The 19,532-nt window shown below is 45.8% G+C and overlaps 2 protein-coding genes across 2 annotated transcripts; both read left to right on the plus strand.

Moving 5' to 3' along the window:
* Positions 1 to 186: 186 nt before the first annotated feature.
* LOC128710967 (uncharacterized) lies at positions 187 to 15,441 on the plus strand. The gene is made up of 4 exons (XM_053805829.1): positions 187 to 190; positions 2,595 to 4,394; positions 13,894 to 14,485; positions 14,547 to 15,441. The coding sequence occupies exons 1-4, from the start codon at positions 187 to 189 to the stop codon at positions 15,439 to 15,441; spliced, it is 3,291 nt and encodes a 1,096-aa protein (XP_053661804.1).
* Positions 15,442 to 17,873: 2,432 nt separating this feature from the next.
* LOC128714205 (phenoloxidase-activating factor 3-like) lies at positions 17,874 to 19,256 on the plus strand. The gene is made up of 5 exons (XM_053809081.1): positions 17,874 to 17,934; positions 18,015 to 18,178; positions 18,243 to 18,451; positions 18,521 to 18,774; positions 18,844 to 19,256. Exons 1-5 carry the CDS (start codon positions 17,874 to 17,876, stop codon positions 19,254 to 19,256), a joined length of 1,101 nt encoding a protein of 366 aa, XP_053665056.1.
* Positions 19,257 to 19,532: the final 276 nt, after the last annotated feature.

Here is a 19,532-nt window from a genome sequence, read left to right on the forward strand (position 1 = left end):
CTTCCTCTATTATAAATCTCTACACAATATTATTTTAAATTGCACAGTGGAATTTGTGAATATGATTTGATGTGTATGAATGGGTTTTTAACCGTTGGAGAAAAATTAGACAAAAAAAAACCCAGAAAAGATACTATTACAGGGTTACTAGATAGTTCTGGAATATGGAGACGCCTGGTGTTCCAAATGGGTAAGAGATATGACGTCAGGATATTATCATTATTATTATAATTATTATTATTATATTCGTTTTATTGATTTTCCTATATAGGATGTACGAATTTATAAGTCTAAACTTAACAAGTAGTCCTAATGTTTAGTGAAGAGCGATTGATTGGGAAAGGACAGTAAAAAGAAGAAGTGTATAAGAAGGAACAAATTAGCTCAAATAACATGACTAAGAATCATGAACACGAAGATATTAGCGGAAGTCAGATGAACAAAAAAATAGATATAATAGGAGTATATGAACAGTAATCAAACAAATTGGCATAACAATTAAAAACACGTACACACGAATGCAGTGGGTCACAGCTGCCAAATTGCGTACGGCGTTTAGGTAGGGTTAAGGAAGGACGGGATCGGAATAAATAGGAAGGAACATATAGGTTAGGTGCAGAAAGGAGCTTGGGCACGTCCATATCACTGAGTAGGATGGAGGAGAAGGAAAGGAGCTTGGACGTGACCGCATCTTATTTCGAGACTTTCAAGCCCCAAAACCTGACAAAGGATTGAATAGGGCGGGCGTTGGTGAGCTGGGCCTAAGATCTTTCGGTGTGCGCAACGCGTAAATGCTTTTTGCACTCGTTTAAATCATGAAATCAGAAGGGTGGAAGAGGAAGACGATCATACGACACTTAGAAAGATTTAATATTGGTCTTGCAAGGTTACAGTATAAAGCCTTGAAGGCTTGCCATAAGGGATCTGAGAAGTCAGAAGCTATGCGGCATAGAAGAGAGGCTTTCTAAATAGTTTTCTCGTTCTGAATAGATTAGTTCTGAATCTAAATGATCTTGAATGAAAAGACAATCCGAAGCTGAGGAAACAGGGTTTAATTTATTGCAAACGCTTCAGCTGAAATGGGCTGCCAACACGTTTAGTTTGTCATCTCCTCGCAGGTCAATATTTGTACAAGTTACAAGGAAATTCTTCTGTGAAATTAAGAGGAATTCTGTAGAATTGCTTCTGTAAATTCTGTCGAAACAACAGCAGAAGAGCTGTCAGAGCTGTGGCGGATTAAGCCAACTGATGTCCATAGCGGACAAGCTCCTCCTGGGAGGTCTCTAATCCTGATTAATGCATCTTTGGAATAGAGGTTCGATTCGTTCAGATTTATGAATCTTTATCAGGTTTGCCCAACACTCCAGAAGTATACCTTCTTCTTACAGTTCCAAAAGCGTGATGGGATCATATCTAAAAAGTTGGTTGAAATGGATCGAGCTCGCTGATTTCCAAATGCAACCGGGCTGTTTTATGCAGTTGCTTGAAAATAATTGCAGTGTTGCCAGAATGTGTATGGTTACTGTCCACCGACCGGTTTATGCTACCCTTTTCGGGCATTGCATTCCAGTTGTAGCGAACACAACCACAAACAAACAAACAACAATTAGTCACCCGGTCCCAATCGCCATAAAATCCTTCCCTCTGTTCGAAAACCAAACCGGGAAGGGAAGACAAGATAATTGGAATTCGCCCGAACCTAGCGGAGAAACAACAATAAGCTGTGTGTCGGGGTTTTTCCAACCGTTTCGCATCAAGCGGTCTGTACTTTCCACACTCGACACGTTGTCCGGTCCGGCACAAAAAATCGCACGTCAACTGTAACACCCAAAAACAAGACGCACAGGCGCGCTTCAACCGTTTGTCGGGTTGTTAATGATAGCTGTGCGACACTTAAGCGGCGTATTTTGAGTCAGCGGGCAAAACCTGTCCGCAGTGGACGCGATCGCGATCGCTGTTCACCGGACGGGCACGCATACAACGCTCTCTGCCGTTCCGTTCGTTAGTGTGTGTGCGTGTGGTGCATGCGTGTGTGTGTGTGGGTGAACTACGTCTCACGTAGTTCGGGGTGCGAATATGTAAATTAAACAACTCTGCCAGTGCGGACGACAGTCCCGTCCGATCAGCAGGCAGAAGCGGTGTAGCTGCAACAGCGACAGCGACCACGACAACACTATCTCCACCGATCACAGCAGCAGCTGCAGCGGTTCGCCGTTCGCGTCGCCAATCGTACTCCGAACGTCGAGCGCTTCGGAACGATCGTGCTGCAGTGTTTACCCAGTAGTGCACGCGTACACCACGAAGGATTCTTGCTAGTGTGAGCGTGCAGCTTATTGGAGATAGCGGCTCCCGCAGTGTTGTGTTGTGATCTTTTAGAAAACGATCGTGACGCGTACTTAATATAAAGGAAGTTTTTTCTGTTTTTTTTTTTTGTTTGGGAGAAATAAAACCTTCCATAACTCCACACACAGAAGCGTACGCAAGTGGACTTCCTCTTTATCTCGCTCTCTCCCTCTCTCAATATTCTGGAACTGGTGGGGATTCCGGTTTCGTGTTCGTCCAAGGTGCTTAATCTCAGTGACTCGTTATAAAAGCTGTACTACCGGGCGCCGTCGCATCAGTTAAGTGGTGGTGGTGCAGATCGTTCGTAGCAGACGAGCGGTGTTTCAGTAGACGGTGTGTGGGGAGTAATCGTAATACGACGCGTTGCCTATCGGGATTACGGTCGTGCCGTTACCGGTTCTTGGTGGTTTCCGTGTCGACGGCTTATCGCCGGGTAGGAAAGATGCGCAAACGGGACGATCGAGTCGTGCTTCTGCTGGTGGTGGTGTGTGCTGCGCTAGTGCCAGCAGTGAGTGGGCAGCAGCAAAGATTTCGACAACAAACCGGACCGGTTAATCGACGTTCGTCCTTTGCTGAACCCGCACCGATACCGGCAACGCCCGCACACCAAGCTGAGTTCCAAACCGGCCAGACGTTCAGCTACAATCCGGCCGCGGCAGCAGTAACCGAGCTGGCCCGGGTGATCGGCAGTATTCTCGGGCAGCAAAACAAGGCGGCCGTCTTTTCGCCGGTCAGCATCGCTTGTGCGCTGTCGCTGATGCTAATCGGGGCCGAGCAGGAGACGAAGAACGAGCTGATACAGGTGCTCGGGTTCCAGCAGTACCGGAACCATCTGGACAACATCCATGAGCTGTACGGGCAGATGCTGAAGGACCTGGCCAAGACCGAGTTCGGCCGTACACCGCCACGCTGGCGCACCGCCAACCCTTGCTACGACGATGATGACGAGGAGGAGGCGGCGGCAGCGGCGGCCGAATTTCCACCCACGAAGGACATCATACGCGTGACGAACGCGGTGTTCGTGCAGGAGGGCTTCCCGCTGAACGCCAGCTTCACGTACTACTCGAATCGGTTCTACAGCAGCACGGCGGCCAACGTTCCGTTCGCCACCAATCCGGCGCGGGCGGCCGCCTTCATCAATGCGTGGGCCCATCGCAGCACGGAGGGCAAGATCCGTGACATCCTGTCCGAGTCCGTCGCGGCGGAAGCGGAGATGATAGTGGCCAGTGCGCTCTACTTCAAGGCACTGTGGTCGGAACCGTTCGAGCGGCAGGCCACCGAGCTCAAACCGTTCTATCCGGATGGTCATGGGCGGGATTCGAAGCTGGTACCGACAATGTCCACCGTCGGCTGCTACCCGTACTACGATGCGCGTGAGTACGATGCGAAGATCGTGGGTCTGTCGTATCAGGGCAACAAAACGGCAATGTACATCATCATGCCGAACAACTCAACCCGCCAGACCATGCTGGAGTTCCAGCGCCGTCTTACGCCGCTCATAATTGGTGAGCTGGTGTCAAAGATGACGCAGCGCAAGATGTTCCTGCAGATGCCGAAGATGCAGATCACCAACACGATCAATCTGCGCGAGGTGCTGCAGCAGCTGGGTTTGCAGACGATCTTCAAGCGCGGCCAGAGCAACCTGTCCGGTATGGTTGCGATGCCGCAACCGGTCCTCCAGTTCGCGACACGTTTCGGTGAATCGGGTGCACCGGCCGATCCTACGTCGGTCGTGTTTCCCGTCGACGAGTACCATGTGCAACCGGCGTCCGACATACGGCGCGGTACGGGGATGAACAACATCAACGCTGCGGCAGGAGAGTCGGGCCGCGAACGGGTGCCCGGTGCGCAACTGCACGTGAGCGAGTTCATCCACCGGGTCGAGCTCGACATCAACGAGAAGGGCACGGAGGGTGGTGCGATCACGTCCTCCACCATCTTCCGGGCGCTACCGTCCGTGCATTTCCGGATCGACGCACCGTTCCTGCTGCTGATCGGTCATGACGACACGCGGCTACCACTGTTCTACGGTTCGATCTACGACCCGACGCGCTAGGCGAGCGAGAAGTAACTCAACCCATTCCCTGGGCGACTCCCGGATGGATGTGTACCAAGCGGCAAAGCAGGAAGGATAACCTTGTTTCTCTAACAAATGCAATTGCGTGCAATTTCAAAATTCTAGTTTATTTAAACAAATAAGTCAATAAAATATAAAATACATCTAGATATGTGATATTGTACGTTGTGACGCACGCATCTTGTTTTTGGGCTGGATGACATTACGGCCTAACAGAGTATAAAAAAAAACAAAAAACAAACCACGTTCAAACCGAGTACGTTTCCTTATTGGGAGAACCCGGCTGGTAGGTGCACGTTATCTGCACGTTGGAACATTATGCACTGTGGGTTTTTTTTTATGCTGCTCAGTGATTAACCAAGCGCTTTTGGATGGGCATTGGGTATTTTCAGTGTTTGCGAGATTGCGTTCTGTTGCATCGGATGACGTTTTCATTGTTCTTTCATACTTTAGCAAATCACGCAAATAGTTCTACTTTCGGTTGGGTTGGTTAATTTACTATTTTTGTAATGTAAATTATTACTTAACAATGTTTTTATTTCGCATTACGACCATTTCGGGTATTTAATTCTTAGTGTAATAAACAGGCATGTACATACGCAACACGATTTGGACGATATTTGAACTCATAGCAGAACTAATTAGCTATATCGACCTATCCAGCTATATACAGCAATACATGTAACTAGTGATGGGTGAATCTAATTCAGATGCATGAATCGGAATTAATTTTGGCACTGAATGAATGAGTATGAATCTGTATGTCAAAGGTTTATGAATGATTCAATATTACTCAATTCTTGATTTCTTCTCAATTCTCAATGATTCTGAAGAGTCAATTTTGAATTTTGAATAACTCCTCACCCCTGAGGTTCATATTCACGAAAGATTCATTACAACACTACATTTAAATATTGTTAAACAGTGTACAACAAATATTTAGTTTCAAAATGTTCAATAAGTATTTTTTTGTAAAAAAAAAACTAAATAATACCATAACAAATTACAACGATCAGCTCATTGTATCAACTGCAAGCACTGTGGCAAATTGTGCCTAAATGCAGAAACACCACATTGTCGCACATTGCATACATTTTGGCGCATAGTGTAGAAACATTGGTTTTGCTTAGCGACATACACTTTTGTGTTTGTGCGTGTTCTGCTAGATGCTTGTTAAGTAATTTTACAAATATATTAATTCTATCTGTCTTTGCTTAACAAAAAAAAGGGTTAGAGTGATTAAATATTTTATATTTTTATTTAAATTTCGCGTGTCTACAACAATACATGTTTATCTCCTGGTATTCTGTTTCAAGTCAAATTCATTGTTTTTCGTATCGCTTGACCGAAATAAAGCCAAGTTGTGGATTGAATCCTTTGTTTTACGGAAAGAAAAGTATACAATAATAGTACTAGCTAGCAGAATGTGCCCAAAATACGAATTTCTCACTGCACCGTGATAGATGAAACTTACGCTTCCTGCTGTGACACACGGCAGGAATAATACAATCGCATCGCATTGCTGAATTCTGAGGAACGGTTGGTACAAATTAAATGCAAATGATTTTGCAAACCCAGCGAATCGATTGTTCCCCCCTCCTCACAACTGTGACTTGCAAAACCATAATTACATGCGACACCTTATGCCGGTGCGCCAGTGTCGGGGCAGAGTCCAAGATGCGGGAAACCAAACGCCAAACTACCCTGAGTACCGTGACTCAGGTTCGATGCGCGCGCCTTATCCGATTCTATTCATCTCCCAGAACCGGCAAAGTCCACCGAAACCGTGGCAGGCGTGCCCTCGTGATCGTGAATTTGCTTTCCACTTCGATGTCGATGTCGATGGAAGATGTCGTCACAACATCCGTCATCGAGGGGATTAGTCAGGTAAGGGTTAAACGAGTATTAGGATCTGTTCGTTCGATTGAATTCAGTTCCTCCGTGCTTTATTTGGAGATTCAAATGATGGGATGATACGGGAAGGTTGATGGTTGTGGCAGGCATTTCGGATTTTCCTTCTTCACGATCTGGTATAGTCGCAGCGGGAGATCTTCCAGCAAACAGTTCATGCCGTCGCAGATGACGTACGAAGATGAATGATGCACTGAGCGTACCGTATCTCCGGGATGAAACCCATGATGATGATCAGTATAATGGGGTGCTAACAATACTTTACCACCCTGTTAGTATTTTTAATAGCACTGTCTAATTTGTGACCAATAAAATTACTATAACCCGACATTTTGGTGTCAAAGTTCTAATGAACATCCGTTAGACATTGATGTGTTTATGGCCTTTTAAATAGCTCGTAAACGATTCCTTAAGGTTAAACGTACCGCTAAACTATTTATGTCCGTGTGATGTGAGCACATTGCGCATGATGCAGCCGGCAATCACCAGTGTCCTCTATATTTTGACAGCAGGTTGTAGAGCCACTAGTGCTTGTCATACTCAAGCCGTTATGTTCCACATGAAAAGTACAGGCAGTTCCCGAGATACGCAATTATAGCGGACCGCTATAATTCGTTAAAAATCCACGTACCTAGAATCCGGGAGTAATACTTCAAGTTTATACTTCAAAGTTGGATGGTTGAATTTCTTCTCTGCACTTAATATTTTTAACAAATCAGCCTACTTTTTGATAGAATACATTCAAATAAACTGTAAACAAATGTTTTATAAGACAAACAAAAGCTATTTTAGATAAATTTTTCATCGTTTTGCTTAGATTTTGTGCTATAAACTAACTCAGCTGTCAAATTTCCAAAAACCGCGTAACTCCGAATCCGCATATTTCGGGGACTGCCTGTATATGTTTGTGACGTTTTCTGTACGTCACGCGTAGGGCGCCAGAACTATCATGAAGTTATCCCGATATAGAACCTTACAGACCTCAACGAATCTTCGGTCCGGAAAACCCAAAACCGTTTCCTGTGCGCTATGGTGTTTGCTCACGGTATCGCATGCTGCAATGAAAGATATTCATTCATGCCGTCTTCGTATTGGCTGGCAGAAACATTTACCCTACCAATATCGGGCGGCTACTGATATGGTATGCTGAGCCAGCCTTTCGCAGAATTATGCATGACCGTCGGCGATGAGTTTGCACATTGTGTCAGTCTTATCACCTACCCGGTATGTAGCACCGTACAACTTTCTGAATGGTACAAACATCTGCTGTTTTTTTTTGATGGGGAAGTAGCCAAGACGGTGGACTGGATTCTGAAGATTTGAACCGGAACGCACCCCGGTGACGTACGGGAGGGCGGTCAGCAGATAATTGCGCTATCTTTCCGATGTTGCACAAACGAACGTGACGAATGGCGAACCGGTGCCGCAGTAGCCCTTATCAATGCAAATACAATGCTTGCCATTCCTGCCACATGATGCACCCGGTTTGGGTGAGGTTACTTCAATTCTTTCGCAATGAGGTGTTTGACGAAACAGCAATGAGACCGAAAACAGGATCATAAATTCATGCAAACTGGCAAGTGTAGGTTGGCGCCTATAATTTTAGTTTCAAAGATATGGATGATATGGAAAGCTATGCTTAGGAGATTTCTGGTTTCTGTTATGCTTTCTCCTATCTTACCAAAGGACAGAGCACCAAGTCACCATAGCGTAGAACGCCGCGATTCCATTCCTCACCGTAAAGTGGAGCAGAAGCTCAATATGAAGATCGTAGGCAAAGCGTTCTCATAGGCAGTTGCAACAACCGTCCAAACAGAGAAAAGAAGTAGCCGGAGAAGATGTACTTGGTTTTGTGAAAGTATATGTCAAGACCAGTCACAACTGATGGGCACATAGCGGAGTCATAGGAGCGACTGGTACCCAACTGGTAAATGACCCTCAGAAGTGTTGGACATTTTTAATGCATTATTTTTTGTTAAATTGATTCGGTGTGTTCTGCTGTTATGTCGCCACATTATGATACTTTTTTTGAAGTTGTTTAAAGAACAACTCATATTATGTTAAACTCAAGTCTTAATAGCGTATCGAGATTTTAGTTTGACATACTCTAAATTAGTGGGTTTAGTGTTAGTATACGGGGTGGCTTGGTGGCATGGTGGTTCGGCGCAGGTCTTCACACGAACGGACCGGACCAAATTCCCATCTGGACCAATCCTCCCCCGTGCTCAGGAGTGAATGTCCAGCTTTTTTAGCTTACTTCTTCTTTATCGACCTCAACAACCTCAAGAAGTCTAGGTCATTTCTGACTTTCTGTGACTTTATTTTAACCAGAGCTGGATAATCAGTTCTGCGTACGAGGGATTGGTCCGGATGGGATTTTGGTCCAGTACCGCTCGTGTGAAGCCCGACGCCGCTACCATCATGCCACCGGCCCAAGGGATTGATAGTACATTTAAAAATCGATGACACAAGGAAAAGGTTGAAAGTTTGACAAAGGAAGCTATGTGCCGTTAAGCCAATTAACGAGCAATTCTAATTATTGATTTTACGCAATGTGTTGTGAACTGGATAAGAATGCAGCGAAATTTGCCCAAATTATCTAGCAATAAGGAAATGGAAATAGATTTTTTTTATTTTAAAATATTTAAAATATCTTTTGATTATCTTGTTTATCATGGAAACATATTCCAGTAAGCTGATCATCAACTAATCAGATAAAATACGAATTTGATTGTCATTTAAGCATAGATTATGAATGTCAGTGGTAAAAATGTGCTTGATGTCTTTTCAGATCTTTGAAAGATTAATTTGTATTTACGACAATGAAGGTATTGAAACGTAGTAGAAGAATCCCCGAAAGCTGTCTGAGGTATTGAATTAATTATTGAAGGTTAATTATTAACCTTTCGAATTAGACGTAAGTTACGCTAACCAAATAGCCTTGGTTTTGACAAAGATTTGAGATTATCAATTTGATTTAGAATGGTTCGAATGACTCTTGGTACAAAAACAGGCATGAACTGTTCAGTGATATGTTTTGCATTATTCATACGGCATATTCCCGACATTCGTAAGCACTGGCTGAGAAAGATGAAGGATGCACACCGTCAGTAAACTTCACACGACTTCACACAACTCTTGGGATCTGCAACGTGGGATCCATGACCTCCGCAGAGTTCAACCATCCATCTGGCCCAGATCAATCGCTGCTGAACTTAACTGTCTGCCCCGGTCCTCGCCGGGGTACTTTGGACTTTCCAAACTCTTGTGCGAGTATTGAACGGAACTGTTCCCGTCTGCTTGCATACCCCGTCAAGGATTACTACTTCCGGAGGTCGGAAGAAAGATATCGCATAGATAAACAGATAATTTTTACCAAGAACCGTACAACAAATTGGGGAGGCCACCGAACGTGAAGGCAACGCGAACCTCGCAAAAATAAACACGTGTTCTCGCATTTGCCCTACCACGATAGGAGGCAGCATTTATTTGCCCTGTTTGCAATTTTTGTACTTTTACGACACCAGTCTTCCCGCGCCGGCTGTCCGATGACCGACAGGAGGGGTGGCAACGTATGCGCGAAAATGGCATCACACGGCACAGCCGCGATACATCTGTTCCGCGACCGAACGATGAGTCATGGGCGCCCGCGTAACAGAATCGCATAAAACTGTTTCAGCGTCCGTCGAAGCCATTCAGTCTCGAGCGTAGACTACGGCGTGACGGTTGTGCTCGTGTAGCCTTTGCAACAAATAAGCGCTTCATCTCTACAGATACGCTGCAGTGGAACCGAGTTAGACCGAGCTTTAATGGTGAGTTGTAGTGCTTTGTAAAGTGTCAAGTGTGCTGTGGTGCGAGGATTGCTTAGATCTAATCGATCCGGACAGTGTGATTGGTTTTTGTGGCGAAGGAAAACAAAACAAAACCTTGGCATGCTTTGTTGCCGCGAAGATCGGACAACAGTGGTGTGGGATAAACCGGGGAACATTGCGGGGCCGAGTGCTTTGTGCCGCTACAATTAACGCCATTCCAGCACCGCCGCTGTTGTGCATTGCGTGTTAATTAAGTTTGTGTGCCGTTCGTACCGTAAATGGTGCAATGATGCAAAATCGGTCGTCCAGTATAACAGCGTACGCTGTCCGAAGTTTAATGTCTATCGTTTCTCGGCTGTCATTCGTATGGGCTAGTGATCTAGTATACACCGAAGCGTACCGTGTAGATCAAGAACGAATTGATCGTGATCTTCTTCCAGCAAACATTATAGAGAAAAACGAAAGAAATTAAGTTTATGCTTCACAGTGCATTGCATGTATTAATTTGTGTGATTAATTGGAAGCGTTTGGAAGATTCTGCTCGATCCAACCATAGAATGAATTAAATTGATGTTTGTGTGTACGACTCGCAACCATCATGATCCTGATGGGATTCAAAGACTACAACAAACGGCAATAGATTGAGAGTAGGCAATGCCTTTTTTTTCATACTCATTCTTCATTCTTCAAACCTTGAACCAAAGGCGTACAACGACTACGTCATTTAGTGATGCTTTGCGGTTCGTTACGTGGAAGATTGCCGTGTTTTTTTTTTCTTCTTCCACCTGCCAAGCCATCTAAATTACCCCGAATGCGCAACAAACGGCAAGTGTAAGCAAATTATGCACAGTTCCAGCAAGCTCACCCAAGTCCGGGTGATGGTAATTGCACAGTAATAATCGTTAAAAAAAAGCAGCCAAAACGTGCGATTGGCGAGAAGTTGTGCGTCGCGTTTTGTTGTGCGAAAGCTGAAACCTATGACCTTCACGTACGTTCTGAGTCCGGATGATCCCTCGTGTCTGTAAGATCACCACGGTGTTGTTGGTTGACGTATTGTTTGTGATCTGCTTTTAAAGCGTTTCGCTCAACTCGCTCGGGTTGGGTTTGTTTGTTCAGACGAGTTTTGCTGCTAGTCGGCGGAATATTTAGCATCAATTAGCATATGTCTCGTTGATCGTTTTTATTGTTTTCAATATATCTAAGTAACGTGAAGGAGACACTTAGCGGGTGGTTTCTATTATTCCGCCCAGTACCGGTTATGGCTTGATAGGTCGTGTTTAAAAGTGAGGCATTAGTAGCTGATCGACAGCTTCGCATCTTAATCAGATATCAGCGTGTATATCTGTTATACGTATAACAGATATACACATATGCAATAAAGTGTGTGTTGGTACTGTTTGATCCGAAGCGCAAATCTTTCCATTGGTCATACGCTTATTTTGGGAAAGTAAGTTGAACGACCATTATTTTTGACGAGTTATTTTTGAATCACCCACCCCAGCCTACTGCTACGATTATAACATACACCCCCTCGTTCCATCCATTTATTCGCGTGACATCAGCAAATTTTTGGATAAGTTCACAGAACAAAAAAAGGCAGACGTTCTTTTTACGCAGAAAATCTGTGATGAGTTCATCTCTTACTCCTTCTTTCTGCCCTCCCATGTATGAGCCGCATCTGTGAGCCTCGTTTCGGCAGCTTCTTACGTCACCGATATTGCTGCCATATGTGTGGTTTGTAAATAGAACCGAATGACGAATGATGGATGAGATCGGTGAGGGTGTGACACGAGTTGAAAGTAAAAGTGATCCTACATCGGCAGTGGTATTGAGATGTGTTAAACGTTTACACGTGGGATGATGCTCACGTGATGATCATCTTTTCTCTTTATTTGTGATATTTCAATCTCGAAGTCTGCCATATCTGGGTATCTTTGACTTTTGTATCTACTTAGCTGGATAAGAAAGGAGGTCGGTGCGGCCAGGGTCCAGGATGGGATTTGGTACCGAGCCTGGTATGTGAAAACCTGGCGCTATCATCCCTACATTACCTTTAGCTACACCGTGTGATAATTATCTTTATTACTTTACAACTCGTGTTTTGAAAACGATAGCTCTATGCTATGACGTAGAGAACAACTGCCTTCGGTGAAGAACTGTTCCAAAGAAGCGCTCACGACGGGTGCCATTAATAGGAGAAGGGAATGATCGTGCCCACAAACGAACCGGTTTTCGATCGAGAACGTTTCCTTGATCGATGGTTATATGATGGCCGGATCGCACATTTAACATTCGCCTGTGGCATGTGCATCAAATTAGCAGTGGCGAAGTAAAATTAAATTCAATCATTTGCAAAACACTCACACAGTACCCGGCTCCGTTACCCGGTGAACGATCCAGCGCAGCGTTGACAGGTACTATGTACGTTTGTTTGCTGAACAAAATGGCGACAAATGGTATTGCCACGGTGCACACCGTACATTGTTTGGCTGCTTTGCGAAAGTCGCAATGCTTGCAATTCCAACGGTAGATCATGGCGCAAGTGTCGTGAAGTGGTTGCGTCGTGATTACCGGAAGCGATTCAATCGGAACTTCAATCGGCGAGCAATCGGCACGTCAATTATCTGGTACGGAGTAGTCAGATACAGCCATCACGATTACTATCAGCGTGATGTACTAGAGCGTAATTGACAGCTGTCAAGATTATTGATAGTTGGCGAGATGGACTGAAAGAGGCTAGAACTTCACTAAGGTCACGGCATCCGAGCACAGAGAGATTACGTCGCTGTCAGAATAGAGATCGAGCAACCATGGGAGTTTTTCTAACTAAAGGAACCAAAGTCTCTGAGTTTGAATCTGTCTCGGTTCGATATTTGTTCTAGACCAGGTAATGATTATTCTGATCACTGCAGATAGCAAAATTATATTATGGAAAATGTTCTGTGGTTGTGAATGTACAGAGCGATCGAATAACGTTTAATCGTATATACCCAAACAACCTTTAATACATCTGTACTTGGAGTGTTTAAACGATAACGCCTGCTTAAGATTCGATAGACATTAAAGTTGTGACGCAAATTGCGCGGCATCTCATCTACATTCTAACAGTGGAGCAAATTATTCAGCACATCACATGAACTCTCGTCACAGTACTCGTCGATCCTACCCGAACTGCCCGCCGCTGGCAGCTGTCACCTTGGTGCAGCAATTTGAATTATGATGTGTGGTCTACTGAAGCGTTATCTTTAAATAGCACAATCAATTAACGAAACGCGGTAGTCATTACGATCCACAAATACTTTTCCACATGGTGATGAAATGGTGCAAGACTTATGGTGCAACGGTCACGATCACCAGCCCGGGGTGTGGATGGTTGATGGTATATTTAATTTATTTTTCTAGAAAAGAAGGCACGACAATCGTTGTGAACTCGGTTGCGTCGTGAGCACGATGAGATATGTTTTTTGGATTTTCCACCGTTTTGGGGTATTTCCAACCGCGGTTGTTGTAAAACTTGTTTCCACCCAGGGCTGTCGTTATCAGGGTTACCGGCTCATCGGTTGCAACGGCTATGACATAAAATAATCCGCCAGTAAGCATTGCTAACCGGATCACGTAACGTTGAACTGGATCGAGTGTTGGATTTGTTTTTTTTTGTATTATTTTGTTCTTTAAAACAAAATACTTGATAAGAATTTGAAATGTTTCAGTAGTTTAATGTGACTTTTTTTTTTCTTTTCCTTTTCCTAGCTAAAATGAAACTTTTTCAAGCACTGTCGCTCACATTATGGCTGCTCCTGGTGCCACTTGTCCACGGTCAGTGGAATCGATACAATACACCAAAGCCCTTTTCGAGAATCACGCCAATGGTTCGTGCACGATTTCCGGCGAGGCTGAGCTTCGACGGTGGTCCAACTCCAGCGCCTACATCGTCCACGACCAGGCGACCAGCAGCGCCACCGACGAACGGTAATGCAGCCACCAGCCTATTCCTTGCACCGGATAATGATTCCAAAGTATCGCAAAACGTGGTAGACTTTATGATGCGCATCAGCCGTACGCTGGCCCGACGCAACAGCAAGACAGAGATATTCTCACCGGTTAGTATCATTACCGTGGCTAACCTGCTGTTCCTCGGATCCGCCGGCGACACACACGCAGAGTTTGGGAAGGTCCTAACACCGTCCAGCATGAACTGGAAGCAACTGCATCATCGGTACGGTAAGGTGCTGGCGAATCTCGTATCGGCGGAACCGGTCGACAGTCGACGGGATCAGTGGCGTCGCCAAACCTGCCCCCTGGATGAAGACTACGACGACGAGCCGACCACACCCACACCGAAGTAAGTACTGGCGAGCGGTACGAGAATTCAAAACAGGACTAATTCGTTGCTTTCTCACTAGATCCCAAGTTATCCGGGTAGCCAACGGAATCTTCTACCAGAAGGACCTCCAGATGCGTCAGCAGTACGTAGCGTTGGCACGCAGTCTTTACGGCGCGCTGGTACAACCGATCGATCCGCAAAAATCCGCTGCATCCACTGCAATGATCAACAAATGGGTTAGCGATGTGACGGCGGGCAAGATACGGAACATGATCGAGGGTCCACTGAGTCCAAGCAGCAGCGTGGTAATCGCGAACGCGCTCTACTTCAAAGGCAAGTGGAAGACCCAGTTCGAACCGCTCGTGACGCGTGAATCGGCATTCTTCCCGAATGGTATCGACAAGCCGTCGTATCGCGTGACGATGATGAGCATGAGCGGTTGCCTACCGTTCTACAATCCCCGTGACGCATTGGATGTGTCGATCGTGGGACTGCCGTACCGTGATGATACCAGCACGATGTACCTCATCCAGCCGGCCAACTCGAGCCGAACCGCCCTCAGACGTCTGCAGGCGTCGCTTACCGGCAAAATGGTGGACTCGTGGATCGCACAGATGAAGCTCCTGTCGACGACGGTGCGGTTGCCGAAGATGCATCTGAAAAACAGTGTCGATCTGCTGCAATCGTTCCAGAAGCTGGGCTTCAACTCGATCCTTAGCCCGGCCAAGAGTGATCTGTCGAACATGGTCAGCAGTGGCGCCACGGGACAGAAACCGTACGCGAACCAGATCCTGCACAAGCTCGATCTTACGATCGACGAGGAGGGTACGGAAGGTGCGGCCGCTACCTCCGCGCTGGTCGACCGCATCGGTTCGCAGAGAACGTTCAACGGGAACACACCGTTCCTAATCTATCTCCGGCACGATGCCACCGGTTTGCCACTGTTCTATGGTCCGATCTTTGATCCGCGCTAAACAAAAATACGTTGCTAGTGGTCCTCGCGGAAAGGGCTAACCAAAGAACTTCTCGTTTATAAGTTGGAGTGGCAGGTGACCGGAACGTGGCTGAAGGCGCATGTATTTATTTCATTCGTGGTTTGTTACCCAGTGGGCAGTGTGGATATTGCGACCGTACGCAGCTAATTGGGAAGATGAGCAAATTTGACAAGAAAGAATTATAAAAGTATTATAATTATTTTGTAGCAAGCAAGGTTAGCATTTACAGTTCTGTGCAACGCTAGTAGACATTTAGGCACGGACTGTTTAGTTACTTTAAACTGTATCAGTTGCTTTGTTAGGCGACTGGTGAATAACCGAGTGCGAATATCTGACGATATGCGCTGCGCTATTTTTTTTTTAAATAAAAATTATCACTCCAAACTAGACGGTGTTTTGAAAAAATTGCCCTCTTTTTTTGTTTGTTGTAAAATTTCCCGGTTGGCTTTGTTCTCTCACACCTTTTAGAAACTTTGGAAACAGACCATCTTCGTCCAATTTTTTAAGACATCAGGGTAAGACATCAGATACATTCAATTAACGTGGAATTGCGCAGCTCTGTGCTTTTTTCCCAAGGTCTTCGAGATCATGCTCCATTCATTCTTGTTAAACACAAAACCACAACAAAGCCTTATGTGTTGCACCTCGTACATCTATGACGAACGTGCATCTAGGCATACAATTATGATTCCTTCCAATAAGTTCGCCTTCGATCACATTCCTCACTCCATTGTTGCTCCATTAATTATCCAGTTTTACTTTCCAATAAACTCTAATAAGTCGGCACTATCCCTTCCTTAGTGATCGCTTATACCATGTCCAACATAAAGACATTTAATGCAGGTGCAAGTGTACCTCAAGAAAGTGTCCTTAGTCCCTTGCTGTTTGTTCTGTTCATCAACTGATGTTTGTATTGTCTTACCTTCTGACTGCTTGTGCTTCGCTGGTGACTTTAAATTTTTATCTCCTTATCTCCACCTTTGAAGATTGTTTGTTTCTCCAGGCACTTGAAGATCGTTTTTCCACTTTCCTGTGGTCTTTCCTATTTCCTGAGAAATGTAATGTTATTTCGTTTACCCGTTCCCGCAGTCCTTTCACATTTTCCTACCGCCTCATCAATGCCCAAGTGATTTGAGTTCTTCTAGCCGAGGACCTTGGCGACTGGATTGATTGTGGTCATCACCTTTCGTTACAACAAATCGATTCTGTTGTTGGTTCCTCAGGAGTTTGGACATTATAAAAAGAATTTCTTGAGCCTTTGATGACCCCTTTTGCATCATGGTGCATTGCTCAAAGTTAGTCCTCAGCAAGGAACAACATCGATTGTGTCGAACAGATTCGGAGGCCCTTCGTCAGATTTGCTTTCCGTAAACTCATCTTCTCTGGCTCAATCTTCTGTCATCGCTGCCCTGCTTTTAAATTGTATCGATGCTCCCGCTTTTCCCGCCTTAATCGCCCTCTTTTCAACAATTTCTTTTTAATTCCTAGTGTCACTTGCTTGATTCCCACCTCACTCCGTCGTTCTACCGTAATCGTACACGACCTACTCTAAAAACCCCTTCTCTTCTTTCATTTTCTGTTATTTAGCTGTCTCTGGTCAGGTTAATGTAAAGTTTTCTAATTCTCATTAGAAGTTTCTGTATTCTTAACCATAAGAATCGTTTCTGTAGCAATGGCAAACAAACGCACAAAGCAAATAATAGTAATTATAATAATTATAATAAACTAACCACATTCCATATTGTCATCCATGTTGTATTCCATATTGTCTGCTCAAGACTTCCCAAACACATCAAACTGCAACGGTTGAAAAGAATTCATTTAACAAACATTTGCTTTCCTCCCCGCTCAGCATCAGCAAACGCGTGGAATGATGAAACCGTTCCTCATTGGAATATTCATCAGTGTGTCAATTCTTTCCCGGCGCGGCAACTTTTGTATTCACCTGCGGAACAAATAGAAGGACCTTCGTCGTGGCGGCGGGTGTACTGAAAGCTGAGCAAATATGTTTTTTTTTTTACCAATGCCCGAAACGAAACGCTTCCAGAGCAGAACGGAAAACGGCCGGGTCTCAGTAGGTGCAGAGATTTCGCGTTTGAAGTCTTTCGAAGGCTTGGTGGAGTTGATCCCCAAAATAAAATTAAAAAACAAAAAAACAAACCCCGCTAAAGGTAGAGAGGCTTAGTTGGGGTTAATTGTGCGTGTTTTGTGCCGTGTGTCGAAGGTGATGATGTTGCCGAACGTGCAAATAGAAGTGGGTCTTTGGCGTTTCGCATGCTGTTTTGGGTGTTTCCCAGTGTTTGGGCATACGATTGGGGGGCATTACTGTTTGGTTCTCGGTCAGTTAGAAGGCTTCTTTCACACGGGCAGGTGGACTTATCGGTAGTAAATTGCCGGGCAGCTGTGATACGATGCGAACGGCTCCATTCCTCGGTGGTCTGCTATTGCTGTGCCTATCACAGGGTGGTCGGGGTATGTGAGGCGTTGGCGTCACCACCGAAGTGATTCTCATTTCAACTAATCACCCATGAGTTCACCATTCAACCAAACAGGCTTCCTCCGGGACTGCGAACAGGGGGAACGATGTGTACAGCTCGCACTGTGCGGCCAGTATCTGCATTACGTTAACGAGGCACCGAAAGCTTGGCCACCAAGTGTGCGGGAGGAAGCACTGCGGCAGCTGTGTGACGTACAGCGGGCCGTGAACGGTTCAAAGGTACTGTGGGCAGGGGTGTTGGTTGTCTACCATGTGCATCTCTGACCGTACATCTCTGATCTAGATCTACTACATATGCTGCAACCGGAAGGAAATACTGTGCGGTGTGACACGGGTGCAGCTGATCGCGTATGGTCAGCAGGCTCGCGCTTATGCCTTTCCCTGGATGGCACTGCTGGAAACGAGCGTCCGCGACGAGCTGCCGTGTGGCGGAAGTCTCATCAACGATCGACACATTCTGACGGCGGCACACTGCGTCAAGGCGCGCACAATGTAAGGCAATGATGCGTGGACGAGTTCCATGCCGGGCGATGATTCAACGGTTGGTCCTTCCTTTCGCAGTGTTGGAGTACGTGTCGGCGTGCATGATCTTAACGATGATCGCAAATGTGACGATCGAATCCATTTTAGCGATGACTATTATGACAGCGACGAGAGCACCGAAACAGATGCCGATGAGCACACTGCCAGTTGTGGACCGCCGGCCCAACGCATTCCCGTCGACGCGATTGTGATTCATCCGAAATATAGCCCACGCTCGAAGCGGAACGATTTGGCGATCATCCGACTGCAACACCCAGCCATCATCGGGTACAGTGAGTAGTGACGGACGTGCCTCACCCGCATCTGTTTGTTTTCCGCTACATCAAAATGCAATTTGCCAGGTGTTATCCCAATCTGTCTGCCGCTCACGGATCAGCTGCGCGCGTACCGACCATCGGACTCCTTCGTCACTGGCTGGGGGTTAACCGAGGCAGGCGAACGGTCGGCTGTGCTGCGGTACGCCGTTTTGCCGGCCGTCTCGCTGCCCGACTGTGCGATGCAGATCAAGGAGCTGGACCGGATGATTGTCCTGGACGATGGGCATCTGTGTGCCGGTGGGAACAACAAAACGGCCCACTGCCACGGTGACTCGGGTGGCCCGTTGCAGTACGTGTCCGATTCTACGCGCTTCGTACTGCAGGGTGTGGTTTCGTTCGGCGTGAAGACCTGCGGCACCAAGATAGCGCCAGGAATTTTCGCTAACGTTACCCACTACATCGACTGGATCGTACAGGAGGCGAATGTACTGAATTAGAAGTTGCGCCGTACGGTAATCAATATCGACGGGGATTGGGGGATGAACGGAAGATCAAATTTACGAAGAAATTTTACAAGTTTCGGTACGCGTTGCGGTCGGTAAGATAAGGTATGACGTTTTCGACACAGAATATGAACTTAAAGTTAAGAACTTTTTTATGAAAGCATTTGTCTATGACACAATAAATAGGAATATTTCAGTGCAGCGCACCTCCGGCATTGTATACATTCTGGCGTTTGTGCGCTGCACAACGAACTTCGCTTTAGGATATTT

Source organism: Anopheles marshallii, chromosome 3, assembly GCF_943734725.1.
Source record: "Anopheles marshallii chromosome 3, idAnoMarsDA_429_01, whole genome shotgun sequence".
NCBI lineage: Eukaryota > Metazoa > Arthropoda > Insecta > Diptera > Culicidae > Anopheles > Anopheles marshallii.

What these genes read in the sequence shown, in the direction of transcription:
- LOC128710967 (XM_053805829.1), top strand. An exon ending in TTCGATCTACGACCCGACGC is followed by an intron (nt 4,395 to 13,893) that starts GCTAGGCGAGCG and finishes TCCTTTTCCTAG; the next exon opens with CTAAAATGAAACTTTTTCAA. An exon ending in CCGACCACACCCACACCGAA is followed by an intron (nt 14,486 to 14,546) that starts GTAAGTACTGGC and finishes CTTTCTCACTAG; the next exon opens with ATCCCAAGTTATCCGGGTAG.
- LOC128714205 (XM_053809081.1), top strand. Translation starts at nt 17,874, where the DNA reads ATGCGAACGGCTCCATTCCTCGGTGGTCTGCTATTGCTGTGCCTATCA. An exon ending in CCTATCACAGGGTGGTCGGG is followed by an intron (nt 17,935 to 18,014) that starts GTATGTGAGGCG and finishes TCAACCAAACAG; the next exon opens with GCTTCCTCCGGGACTGCGAA. An exon ending in TGCGTCAAGGCGCGCACAAT is followed by an intron (nt 18,452 to 18,520) that starts GTAAGGCAATGA and finishes TTCCTTTCGCAG; the next exon opens with TGTTGGAGTACGTGTCGGCG.